Below are 12,121 nucleotides of genomic sequence, written 5' to 3'. Positions count from 1 at the left end.
TTTTAGGTCTATTTGTCAGGAAGTGAAGTCAACTTCTAAAATTTATCACCCTTTCTTATATAAGGCATACATACTTCATGAGCTGTCCCTAGAATTCCCCAGATCCGTATTTTTCTGAGAAATTTAAACTTTGTTAGAATTTGCTTTATTGGAAATTGAAGAAGACCTCAGAAGATGGAAAGATCTCCCATGCTCATGGATTGGCAGGATTAATATAATAAAAATGGCCATTTTACCAAAAGCGATCTACAGATTCAATGCAATCCCCATCAAAATACCAATCCAATTCTTTAAAGAGTTAGACAGAACAATTTGCAAATTCATCTGGAATAACAAAAAACCCAGGATAGCTAAAGCTATCCTCAACAATAAAAGGACTTCAGGGGGAATCACTATCCCTGAACTCAAGAAGTATTACAGAGCAATAGTGATAAAAACTGCATGGTATTGGTACAGAGACAGACAGATAGACCAATGGAATAGAATTGAAGACACAGAAATGAACCCACATACCTATGGTCACTTGATTTTTGACAAAGGAGCCAAAACCATCCAATGGAAAAAAGATAGTATTTTCAGCAAATGGTGCTGGTTCAACTGGAGGTCAACATGTAGAAGAATGCAGATCGATCCATGCTTATCACCCTGTACAAAGCTTAAGTCCAAGTGGATCAAGGACCTCCACATCAAACCAGACACACTCAAACTAATAGAAGAAAAACTAGGGAAGCATCTGGAACACATGGGCACTGGAAAAAATTTCCTGAACAAAACACCAATGGCTTACGCTCTAAGATCAAGAATCGACAAATGGGATCTCATAAAACTGCAAAGCTTCTGTAAGGCAAAGGACACTGTGGTTAGGACAAAACGGCAACCAACAGATTGGGAAAAGATCTTTACCAATCCTACAACAGATAGAGGCCTTATATCCAAAATATACAAAGAACTCAAGAAGTTAGACCGCAGGGAAACAAATAACCCTATTAAAAAATGGGGCTCAGAGCTAAACAAAGAATTCACAGCTGAGGAATGCCGAATGGCTGAGAAACACCTAAAGAAATGTTCAACATCTTTAGTCATAAGGGAAATGCAAATCAAAACAACCCTGAGATTTCACCTCACACCAGTGAGAATGGCTAAGATCAAAAACTCAGGGGACAGCAGATGCTGGCGAGGATGTGGAGAAAGAGGAACACTCCTCCATTGTTGGTGGGGTTGCAAACTGGTACAACCATTCTGGAAATCAGTCTGGAGGATCCTCAGAAAATTGGACATTGAACTGCCTGAGGATCCAGCTATACCTCTCTTGGGCATATACCCAAAAGATGCCCCAACATATACAAAAGACACGTGCTCCACTATGTTCATCGCAGCCTTATTTATAATAGCCAGAAGCTGGAAAGAACCCAGATGCCCTTCAACAGAGGAATGGATACAGAAAATGTGGTACATCTACACAATGGAATATTACTCAGCTATCAAAAACAACGGCTTTATGAAATTCATAGGCAAATGGTTGGAACTGGAAAACATCATCCTGAGTGAGCTAACCCAATCACAGAAAGACATACATGGTATGCACTCATTGATAAGTGGCTATTAGCCCAAATGCTTGAATTACCCTAGATGCCTAGAACAAATGAAACTCAAGACGGATGATCAAAACGTGAATGCTTCACTCCTTCTTTAAAAGGGGAACAAGAATACCCTTGGCAGGGAAGAGAGAGGCAAAGATTAAAACAGAGACTGAAGGAACACCCATTCAGAGTTTGCCCCACATGTGGCCCATACATATACAGCCACCCAATTAGACAAGATGGATGAAGCAAAGAAGTGCAGACCGACAGGAGCCGGATGTAGATCGCTCCTGAGAGACACAGCCAGAATACAGCAAATACAGAGGCGAATACCAGCAGCATACCACTGAACTGAGAATAGAACCCCCGTTGAAGGAATCAGAGAAAGAACTGGAAGAGCTTGAAGGGGCTCGAGACCCCATATGTACAACAATGCCAAGCAACCAGAGCTTCCAGGGACTAAGCCACTACCTAAAGACTATACATGGACTGACCCTGGACTCTGACCTCATAGGTAGCAATGAATATCCTAGTAAGAGCACCAGTGGAAGGGGAAGCCCTGGGTCCTGCTAAGACTGAACCCCCAGTGAACTAGACTGGTGGGGGGAGGGCGGCAATGGGGGGAGGGTTGGGAGGGGAACACCCATAAGGAAGGGGAGGGGGGAGGGGGATGTTTGCCCGGATACTGGGAAAGGGAATAACACTCGAAATGTATATAAGAAATACCCGGGCTGGAGAAACGGCTCAGTGGTTAAGAGCACTGACTGCTCTTCCAGAGGTCCTGAGTTCAAATCCCAGCAACCACATGGTGGCTCACAACCATCTGTAATGAGATCTGATGCCCTCCTCTGGTGTGTCTGCAGACGGCTACAGTGTACTCATATATAATAAATAAAATAAATCTTTTAAAAAAAAAAAGAAATACTCAAGTTAATAAAAAAAAAGAATTTGCTTTATTTTTTTTATTTTTATTATATATATTTCTTTACTTACATTTCAAATGTTATTCCCCTTCCCGGTTTCCTGCCCATAAGCCCCCATCTTCTTCCCTCCCCCTCCCCCATATGGGTATTCCCCCATACATCCTCCTTACTGCCCCCATATTCCCCTACACTGGGGATCCAACTTGGCAGGACTGAGGGCTTCACCTTCCACTGGTGCCCCAACAAGGCTATTCTCTGCTACATACAGCCACCAAAATTAGATAAGATTGAGGAAGCTAAAAAATGCATGCTGAAAGGGATCGGATATAGATTTCTCTTGAGAGACACATCCAGAGCATGTCCAATACAGAGGTCAATGCTAGCAGCAAACCACTGAACTGAGAACAGGACCCCCTTGGGGGGAATTAGAGGAAGTATTGAAAGAGTTGAAGGAGCTTGCAACCCCATAAGAACAACAATGCCAACATTTTTAATCACATTATTTTCCCCTTCTCCCTCCAATCCCTTCCATACTTCCTCTCTTGTTCCTCTCAAATCCATAGCCTTTTATTCTTACAGAGAGAGAGAGAGAGAGAGAGAGAGAGAGAGAGAGAGAGAGAGAGAGAATAGAAACTGTTGAGTGCATTTAGCTTTAAATTTAGTTTTAAGGTATATGTTTTTAGGACTGGCCCCTTGGTACTAGATTGCCAGCTAGGGAGATCATTCTGGGAAGAATAATTCTCCCTTGCTCAGCAGATACAATTCTCCATATAGGTGGGGCCCTGTGAGATGTCCTTCATTCATGTTGGCATGCCCATAGGTATCATCATTGTTTGGATATTGTTTAGGCAGTCCTCCTGTTGAGATCTCATGAGTGCATCTTTGCTGTTCAACACTAGTCCCTGGGATATGTGAACAGACATCTTACCCAAGATAGGGAACTGATTGCAAACTGAAGTACAGATATCACCGAAGTGCAATGTTTGTATTGCTGGACTTTGCTGTGGTTACTTACAGGGGTATGGGAGAGGGCTTATTTATAGGACCAGAAATGACTCACAAAGGACTTCTCAGCATTGAAATCATCAGATCATGAAAACTGGAAACCTGAAGCTCACTGGACAGTCTGCAGTTAGCTCAGCAGCTTGAGAGGCGTCTTTTTCAGGTGGCGCCATTGGTCTGAGCTTCTTCTAAGAAATTCAGCTGGTCCAGGAGGTTTTCTCAGCAGCCCTTGGTGTTTATACACATATGGAGAGGGAGTAGCCTAGCAAATGTGGTCACTCTTGGAAACTTCCTGAAGCTATTTTGAATTGTGTGCTTTTCTGAAGAATGGAATTTCATCTCCTTTAAAACACAATCCTGTTGTTTCACCTCCCTGCAAACATCCACTCTTAAAGTATCTTCTTAGTTCAACTCCCCCCAGACATTTGTACTACGTCTTAACAAGTTTCCCTTTAAGAGGGGAGTTTTAACCCTAGGGAAACTGCTACACAAGCTTTCTTGTCATTCTAGAGGACATAACCCCACAGTGCTCATTGATCCTCAGGATCTTAAGATTTTTTTCCCACATCCTCCTCCATAATGTTTCCTGAGCCTTTGGTGTTGGATTGGGTTGTAAATGTGTCAGTTGTAGCTGGGCACTGCAGTTTTTCTCCGCATTAAAAAATGATTTAACTTTGTTGTTATTAGCAATGTGGGAGAGAAAGAGAGAGGAGAGCGAAGGAAAGAGTAGGGGAGATCTGTGTGTGAGAGGCTGTACTTATGCCTTGATGTGCCTATCGAAATCTGAGGGCAATGTTTTATTGAGTAGGTGTAGGCTTAGATTTTTTAACATCTATTTTAATAAGGGTTCTTAAATACTTCTGCCTCTCTTCTAGCCCACCAACCAAAGGTAGGAGAGGAAGATGGTTAATAGAACAAGGGAAATGTGGACCTCTTTAGAAGCAGTTCTTTGGGGGTGTTACCAATCTTTGTTGTCAGGATATCAGCAGTCCAGTACAATTCATCAAACAGGAATCAGTAGTAGCAGTCCAGTCCAATCACTGAACACCAAATATGAATCAGTAACAATGGCTTGATCCAGAAGAAACCACGAGTCTCCACCGAATTGGCACAAGTCCTCAGAAAGGGCAAGAGGCAGGCAGAATACCATGAGAAGTTCTTTGGCATGTTTCTCTCTATGAAGTCATGACAAGCGAAGATCAGTGAAGACCAGCAAAGGATTGCAAGGCGTACCAATGCAAGAGTGTCGTTCACTGACTATTGGATTCTACTTACACTCTTTCCAAATCTTATGTGTCCTCTCAAGTGTCTGCCTCAGCAAAACATCCTCTCATAAGACAGCTTCCAGAAAAACATCACATGAAATAACTGAGCCTCCAAAGAAACCAGAAATTTCCACTTCAAGTAGGCTCTTTGTTTCCATCTTTAAGTGGATTCCAAGGGTCAACCTCAGACAAATGCCTTTACCTCTCTGAGGCGATGGTCTTTAACATGTGGTAGTCATGGCCCCTTTGTGGGGTCACATATCAGATATCCTACATATCAGATATTTACAATTTATAACAGTAGTAAAGTTACAGTTATGAAGTAGCATCAAATAATTTTATGGTTGGAGTTCACCAAACATGAGCAACTGTATTAAAAGGGTCCCAACCTTAGGAAGGAAGTTTGCTAGCCATCTTTTAAATTTTATTGGCGTTGGTGGTGGTGGTGGTGGTGGTGGTGGTGGTGGTGGGGTTGTGTGTGTGTGTGTGTGTGTGTGTGTGTGTGTGTGTGTGTGTGTGAGAGAGAGAGAGAGAGAGATGTGACTACAGCAATGTATATGCAATGGCATTTAAATAGAAGTGAGAGAACAACTTTTGGGAGTCAATTCCTGGAAATAAACTCAGGTGGTCAATGTTGTGCCATGTGTAATCTGACCTGCTGAAGCATCTTAAAAAGCCACAAATATCTCTTACAATGTTCTGGCTTTTCAGACTTGGTTTATATACTTGAGTCCCAGTAATGAAGCAAACAACTTTAATGACAACATCTAAAATTTTCAACTTTTGTATGCTTAAGATGTGTAGAAAAGATGGCTCTGAAGGCTCAAAGACAGGACAATGGCATAGCTAATGGGAAGACCATTGGGAAAAGACAAACAATTGGATTGGTCAATTGATTGGCTACTGTTTATGAGCACTAGTTTCCAAACATACAAAATAAAACTGCCCACTCCTTCTTCCTCTTAAAGTGAATCCTAATGACATTTTTCTAGGCAGTTAGTACTGTGTAGCTACATGAAAGCGGCATTCTTCAAATTATTTTCTAATCGAGTGTTATTCAGAAAGATCATAGGGGACTAACTCCAATGTATTAATTGCCCACATTTAACGTATCTAAAAATAAGATAAATCACTCAACTGATGGCATCATATAACTGAGGACTTTCAGCTTCTTGCTGCCTTATAGCTCCAGAGGAGAAGCTGAGACAGGCATCCATGCATGTCATTATGACCTAGTCCTTTTAACTACTAATGATGAAGAAGCCCTGAATTGAAACTGTGCAGACTTTAAAATAGACAACTTTAAGTCTTTAACTACTTAGGTTACATCTACATAAAACATCCGTCCGTGGCCTTTTGCCAGTGGGGAGGAAATACTTGGTAAATCCATGTAGGACTAGAAATTTAAAACTTCTTGCTCTGTACACAACACATGCTATATTTTATAACTAACTGGTGGTGCCTTACATCCAAGAAATAGCATAGTAATGGTTAAATCTTCTCATTCACTTGTACTCATTCACGTGTACATTGCTGAGTTCAAGTATTCCTCATGCATCACGTCATGTCTTGTCTTGAGTTCCTATGATCCCAGGCTTCTCTCTACAGAGCCTTTCTCTCTTGGTGGGAGGACTGGATTTAGCCCTCATTAGGTCAAGCTCTCTGTGTGACACTATGGTTCTCTTGTGGTTCATGTGAATCAGTCTGATGTATGACTCTGACTTTGAACAGGTAACACCCAGGAAACAGAATTTCAGAATGGTGCTAACCTGTTTGTCCTTATTGCTGCCATCATATGATTTTGTTTACTCTTGGTTACCTATACAAAGCCTTTCAAATGAACCAATCTGTGTGGTTAGGCATCTTCCACAGAAACACTTTCCGGATGGTAATGCTATCCATTTTGCTTTAAGAACTATCCATTTTATCATGAACTAGGTTCTGCACAAAAGTGATCTGAACAGAAGGAACACAATTAGAATATTTGTCCCATTGGGTTTAAAGGGTGTTGACTTTATTTTATGGCATATCCAGAGAGCAACAACAAATCTAGTTCTGTTCAGGGAATTTAATTCACATCTCATTAACTAACTTGGCAAAATCCAACATTAGCTCAGAAAGCCTCATTTGATTAAAGAACTAGTGAACATTATTTCTCACAGACTAATCAAGTTAATTTTAATGTCTCCCTGGCAAGTTACTGTGAAAATCAAATAAGCTAGTTCAAATATTCTGGGTGATTTGTAAATTATAAAGTGTTTAAACAAATATAGGTACTTCGGAACTATTTATTCCATTGTGACAATCTCCAGGTTCCATTGTTTTATTCCCCTACATATTCTTAAGAGATCTTACATCACTATATAATTATGGGGACCTTCTAAGCCTGACTCAGTATTAACTGCGTTTTCAACTGGTAGGTTAATTCAATAAATATATTCAGAAAGCTATCACAGGCCAGTGATGGCCAGCCATGGAACTGTTAAATATTGAGAACACAGCACTGCACACACACACACACACACACACACACACACACACACACACACACACACACGGGTGCAGAGATTGAGTTTGACAGATCCGCCTGAGGACCAGCATAACTATTTAACTCTTGCCTAAACTGGATGTTGTCTCTAGGTTGGCAGCTAGAGACAATATCTAGAGAGGGCAAAAGGCATTCTGCTTCCAGAAAAACAAAGTGGGATGCTACTTCCTCTTCCTAAATCAAAACCGAGCTCCAAGGGAAACAAGGGTTATCCATGAACTTCTGGAGTCCTTCCCTCCTGAACTGATTAAAGAGCAACAAATGGGATGCACCACGGCAAAGCAGTGAGCCACACATGCAGGGGCTGGGCTGCACTGGCACCAGGATCCCAGTTTGTCAGATGAGATACTCACATTACTAAGCCATTCTACAGAAGAGGCAGGAAACAGGTACCCAAGGTACTTTGCAAGAGGGCACTCCATTTACAGACCATAGTGACCATGATCTAGGTCATTTAGCCTCCACAATGAAACATGGGAAGGAAGGAGTCATCTGTCCAGTTAGTTGTCTAGAGAGGTCAGAGATGCTGGGTGATTCACAAACTATCGCCAGAAGATTCCATAGATAGACACGTCTAATTTTTTCAATGGAAGGGATGTCAAGTATGTCACATAAATACACCTGCAAATAAATTCATTGTTAGTATTTGTGCTTAACCTGATATGTGATATGTGATACTAATACGGCCTCCAACAGGCAAGCTGACACTAACATGAAATGGCAATTTTGAAAGATGTATAAGACTTTATGAGGTTGAATTTTATCTTACGGAACCACTGGGGAAAACATTGCAATCCCCTCATTTTAAACATAGATGATCCAAAACTAAGCTTAAGAAATGAGAGATCATAGTCTATTTAAAAAAAAAAAAAGATGTTAAGCCCAAAGAAACCTACCCACCGATTAAGCTTCTGCTTAATTCCATATAGCATGTCTTTACAGAGTAGAACTGTAAGAGGAAAATCTTTCTTCAATCTCATTGCCCACCGGTATCACCCATACCACATGCTTACATGTGTTCTCTGGACTCAGTGTACAGGCTGTTTTTCTCATATTATAAAAATCTGTACGAGGACAGACCCCACACAAAACTCAAGGACTCTATTAATAAATACTATGGTAGTGGATGACAAATGGGAAGACTTGGGAGTGGTCTATAAATAAGATGGAGGGAAACTGGCTTAGGTAGAACCGGAACCTGGGGCCCAAATACAATCAGAATATTTCCTCTACACATCGTGCTCCATTAACACATGTTTCTTGTGTGCCAGCATCTTCCTTTGCAACTCCCGGACAGTTGTCTGTGTGCATGTGTGTTTAGCAGAGGACTGGTACCAATACTAAATCACATTCTTCCAGCTTCATGGACAGAAGAGGAAGAAAACTCTTCTATCTCTATGCTTGAACATGGGAGAAATAACCCAATTGGTATATCCTATATATCATGTGACAACTCCTTAAGTGAACAGAGGGGATGTAGTAAAGAATGACATAGCTTAGAAACCTGGCCCCCGTCCCTGGATTTTGGCCTGGAAGAGAGTGTTAGTAGAGAGGAAACAGACACTGGACAGACTACAAGAAGACATTTTAAACTGCAATAAAACTCAACATACTACCGGAATATTAATTTTAAAAAAGTATATCGTGAAGAAAAATGTCAATATAAAAATTAACATATGATGGCTTGATATTCAATTTTCACAGGTATGATTTTCAGTGATGGGGAGAAAGGTACAGCAAAATTCAATTAGGAAATGTTTCTTTTGCTCTCTAAAAAAGGCAAGATAAAAAGAAAAGTCAATGCCAGACATGATGGTGAATGCCTTTAATGCCATTACTCAGGAAGCAGAGGCATGTGGATCTCTTGTGAGTCTGAGGTCCGCTTGTCATGGGAATGAGTCCCATGTCAGCCAGGACTACACAGAGAGACCCTGTTTCCACACTCCCTTCCTCCACCCCCAAAAAGAAAGTAACAGCTTGATTAGAAGTAAGAGTATGCTGACCTAATGACCAATGGTTGTTAGACTCAACCTTTGAGGTGTTTCCCACGTACCATTCCCAAGCGAGAAATGAAGACAAACACATTCATCTCTATCAATCTGCAATTTTTATTGTATCACTTAACACATTTTTTTTTAAAATGTCATGACACTCTTTGAATCTTAAGTTGTCTATTCAGGTTTTGAGGTTTAAAATGTTCTAAGAACCTCCTTGTCTTAAAGTAACAGACTGGAATGATAAGCAAGTGCATGTGAAGACATATCCATACCAACAATAGGAACGTTTTTCAACTGTGCACTCTAACATAGACATATGTACTCTCATGGGCCTTGGACCTTCTAAGATGGGTTCTTCTTACCAACACTGGCAGAGGATGCTTTCAACCCTGTGGCCATCCAGAAAAAGCAGTCCTACATAGAGTGTACTATGGAGGAAGAGCTTATCTTCCTTTCACATCATGTATAGGTCAACTGTGGCTATACTTGAAGAGTGAGTTCCAGTGACAACCATCACCTAAGACGTGCATAAATTCCTATAATTAGTGCCAGAAGGACAATATGTTTCACTGTATAGACACCAGCTGTCCAGTCTAGCTTCAGGACACCTAGGCTTTCAGACATCTGATACAAAGGGTGCTTCTGGAGTGATGGCCCCTGGCAACTGTCTATATTGTGGCCACTTCTGAGGAAGCATCGCTGATAAACACAAGCTACTGTGTTTACTCTGTCACACAAAGCCTGCTAACTGACTACTCCGATCTGAGCCTTTCCCATCATTCCCAGCACAGATAAGGCTAAAGTAATAGCACTTTGTTAAGAGAACTAGCCTATGCAGAATACCCATTGTAGTGTAGAAAAAGTGTTTACAATCTTTGCTGAGCAGAATGGAGATCCTAAAAGGGGGATCTCTTGGAATATCATCTTTTTAAGTACTACTGTCATTCAAGATTGAAGACCCATGATGAATTGCCCATGGTTCTTTTTTGCTCAAGAGATGTTGTATTAAGTAAACACTGGAGCTCAATGCAGAAACAGAGTCTTCAGAATACAAAGATATAGCACACCCTTTTATAATAGGAGAACTAGGTAAGTATGTCAGTAGGTTTCCCATCCTCTTCCCATCCTTAGCTTCAGCTGTTTTCACACATAGGTAGATGGTTGGTTGTCTTTAAAGGCAATATTTGGTGGGATGCCAGCACTGGTAGAGCCTATGCCCTGTTCTTTCTTCTGATTACTTTTCTCAGGGATGCTCCTGTTTGCCGTCTCAGGTATCTATAAGAAGTGTGTGGGGAAGGTGAATGTTCTAAGGAGGCAAGCATAACCAGCATTTCTCAAAAACAGAGGAAGATAAAAATACATAGTCATCAAAAAAAGTATTCTACCTAATCACAAATGCACATGAAAATTTTCCTTCACGGCTGCTAAGTCATGTTTAATATATACAGCAAAAAAGATGAACATTTATCCACTGTGAGCACCAATGACAAAGACAACCTTCTTAGCACTCATGAAGCAAGACCACAATGAAACGTTTTCCTTTTGTTTTTCATGGAACTGATACATCACACTGGAGAGAGCAAAGTCTATGGCTGCACAAATCCAGAAATACTAGAAGAAAACTAGTCGAAACGTCTTGTTAAATGTGTAACTGTTGATTACTGACATCCTTTCAATTAAATCCTATTTGTTGAAAATGAAATCTTAGCAGCCTGGGGCAAATGTCCAATTGACACTTCAAGTTGAGATCTGCTGCATTGGCATGAGGTTTGGTGAAACCTGGTGAAAGAAAGAAGAGCAAAAATAATTAAAGTTTAGCACAGAATGTTCAAATACTGCTTCAATTTATTTTTAATAACTTCATTTTAAATTAAAATTGAAAACTAAAGGAAATACTAAATTTCAAAAGTAATCCACAGATACAGCATAAAGAAACCCTATCTTATATAACTTAATTGTTCATCAGGAAAGAAATAAGTAAATAACCAATTTAACTTAATATAGACTGCAAAAGACACTTCAGAGATCATGGAATTGAAGCAGTAGAAAATTACTCCCCGCTCCCCAGTTTACCTTCAAGTACACGATGACTAATGCAAGTATAGACAAAATTAAATGTATCAATGCAAGTTAAGCCAGTCAACATTCCTTTATGATTAGGAGAGGAACTCATGAAACTGCACATCTAGCTGAAAAGAGCTACTGGCAGTTGATGGCTGCTAGGGAAAGAGTAGTCATTTCTCTTTGGGAGTTTGGCTCTCAGTGAGTAGCCAGGGTCTGGTGAGTGACTTCCTCCCATGTAGTAGCAGGGCAGCAGTAATTTGAATCAGTAGGTTATACAAGAGGGGGTGGGGAGAGGAACAGGGGTGGTGATCAGGTATGGGGAGGATGAGGTGAGGGCTAGGAAAGAGAACAGAAGTTGGTTGGGGGTGGGGGCATCTCTAGGATTGGACACCTGGGAGGGGGGGAGGCTCTCTGGAGTCTATGGGGGTGACCCTAGCTAAGACTCCTAGCAGTGGAGGCCATACATATGGAGATAGAAGTGGTCACTCCCTGTAGCTAGGTGGGTCTCTCGGGGATAAAGACGGAGCAGATTGAGGGGACAGCCAACCACTGACTGGCCTAATTTGAGACCCATCCCATGGGAGAGAGCCAACCCCTGACACTATTAATATTTTGCTATGCCTATAGAATTGTCCTCTGAGAGGTCCATCCAGCAGTTGACAGAAGAAGATGTGGGGACCCACAGACAAACACTAGGTGGAGCTAGGGGAGTCTTGTGAAAGAGAGGAGGTTAGAACTGAGT

At 41.1% G+C, this 12,121-nt stretch overlaps 1 protein-coding gene across 1 annotated transcript in view; it reads right to left on the bottom strand.

The window, feature by feature from the left end:
• Positions 1-9,406: 9,406 nt before the first annotated feature.
• The window catches only part of Oxct1 (3-oxoacid CoA transferase 1), a 148,340-nt gene continuing 145,625 nt past the window's right edge, over positions 9,407-12,121 (bottom strand). Inside the window, exon 17 of the mRNA NM_001127580.1 lies at positions 9,407-11,094. Coding sequence (NP_001121052.1) covers positions 11,053-11,094 — 42 coding nt within the window. The 3' untranslated portion in view covers positions 9,407-11,052. The remainder of the gene's footprint in view (positions 11,095-12,121) is intronic.

Source organism: Rattus norvegicus, chromosome 2 (assembly GCF_036323735.1).
Source record: "Rattus norvegicus strain BN/NHsdMcwi chromosome 2, GRCr8, whole genome shotgun sequence".
Classification (NCBI taxonomy): Eukaryota; Metazoa; Chordata; class Mammalia; order Rodentia; family Muridae; genus Rattus; species Rattus norvegicus.
The sequence above is the reverse complement of the archived record's forward strand: the minus strand, read 5'-3'. Positions and strand labels throughout refer to the sequence as shown.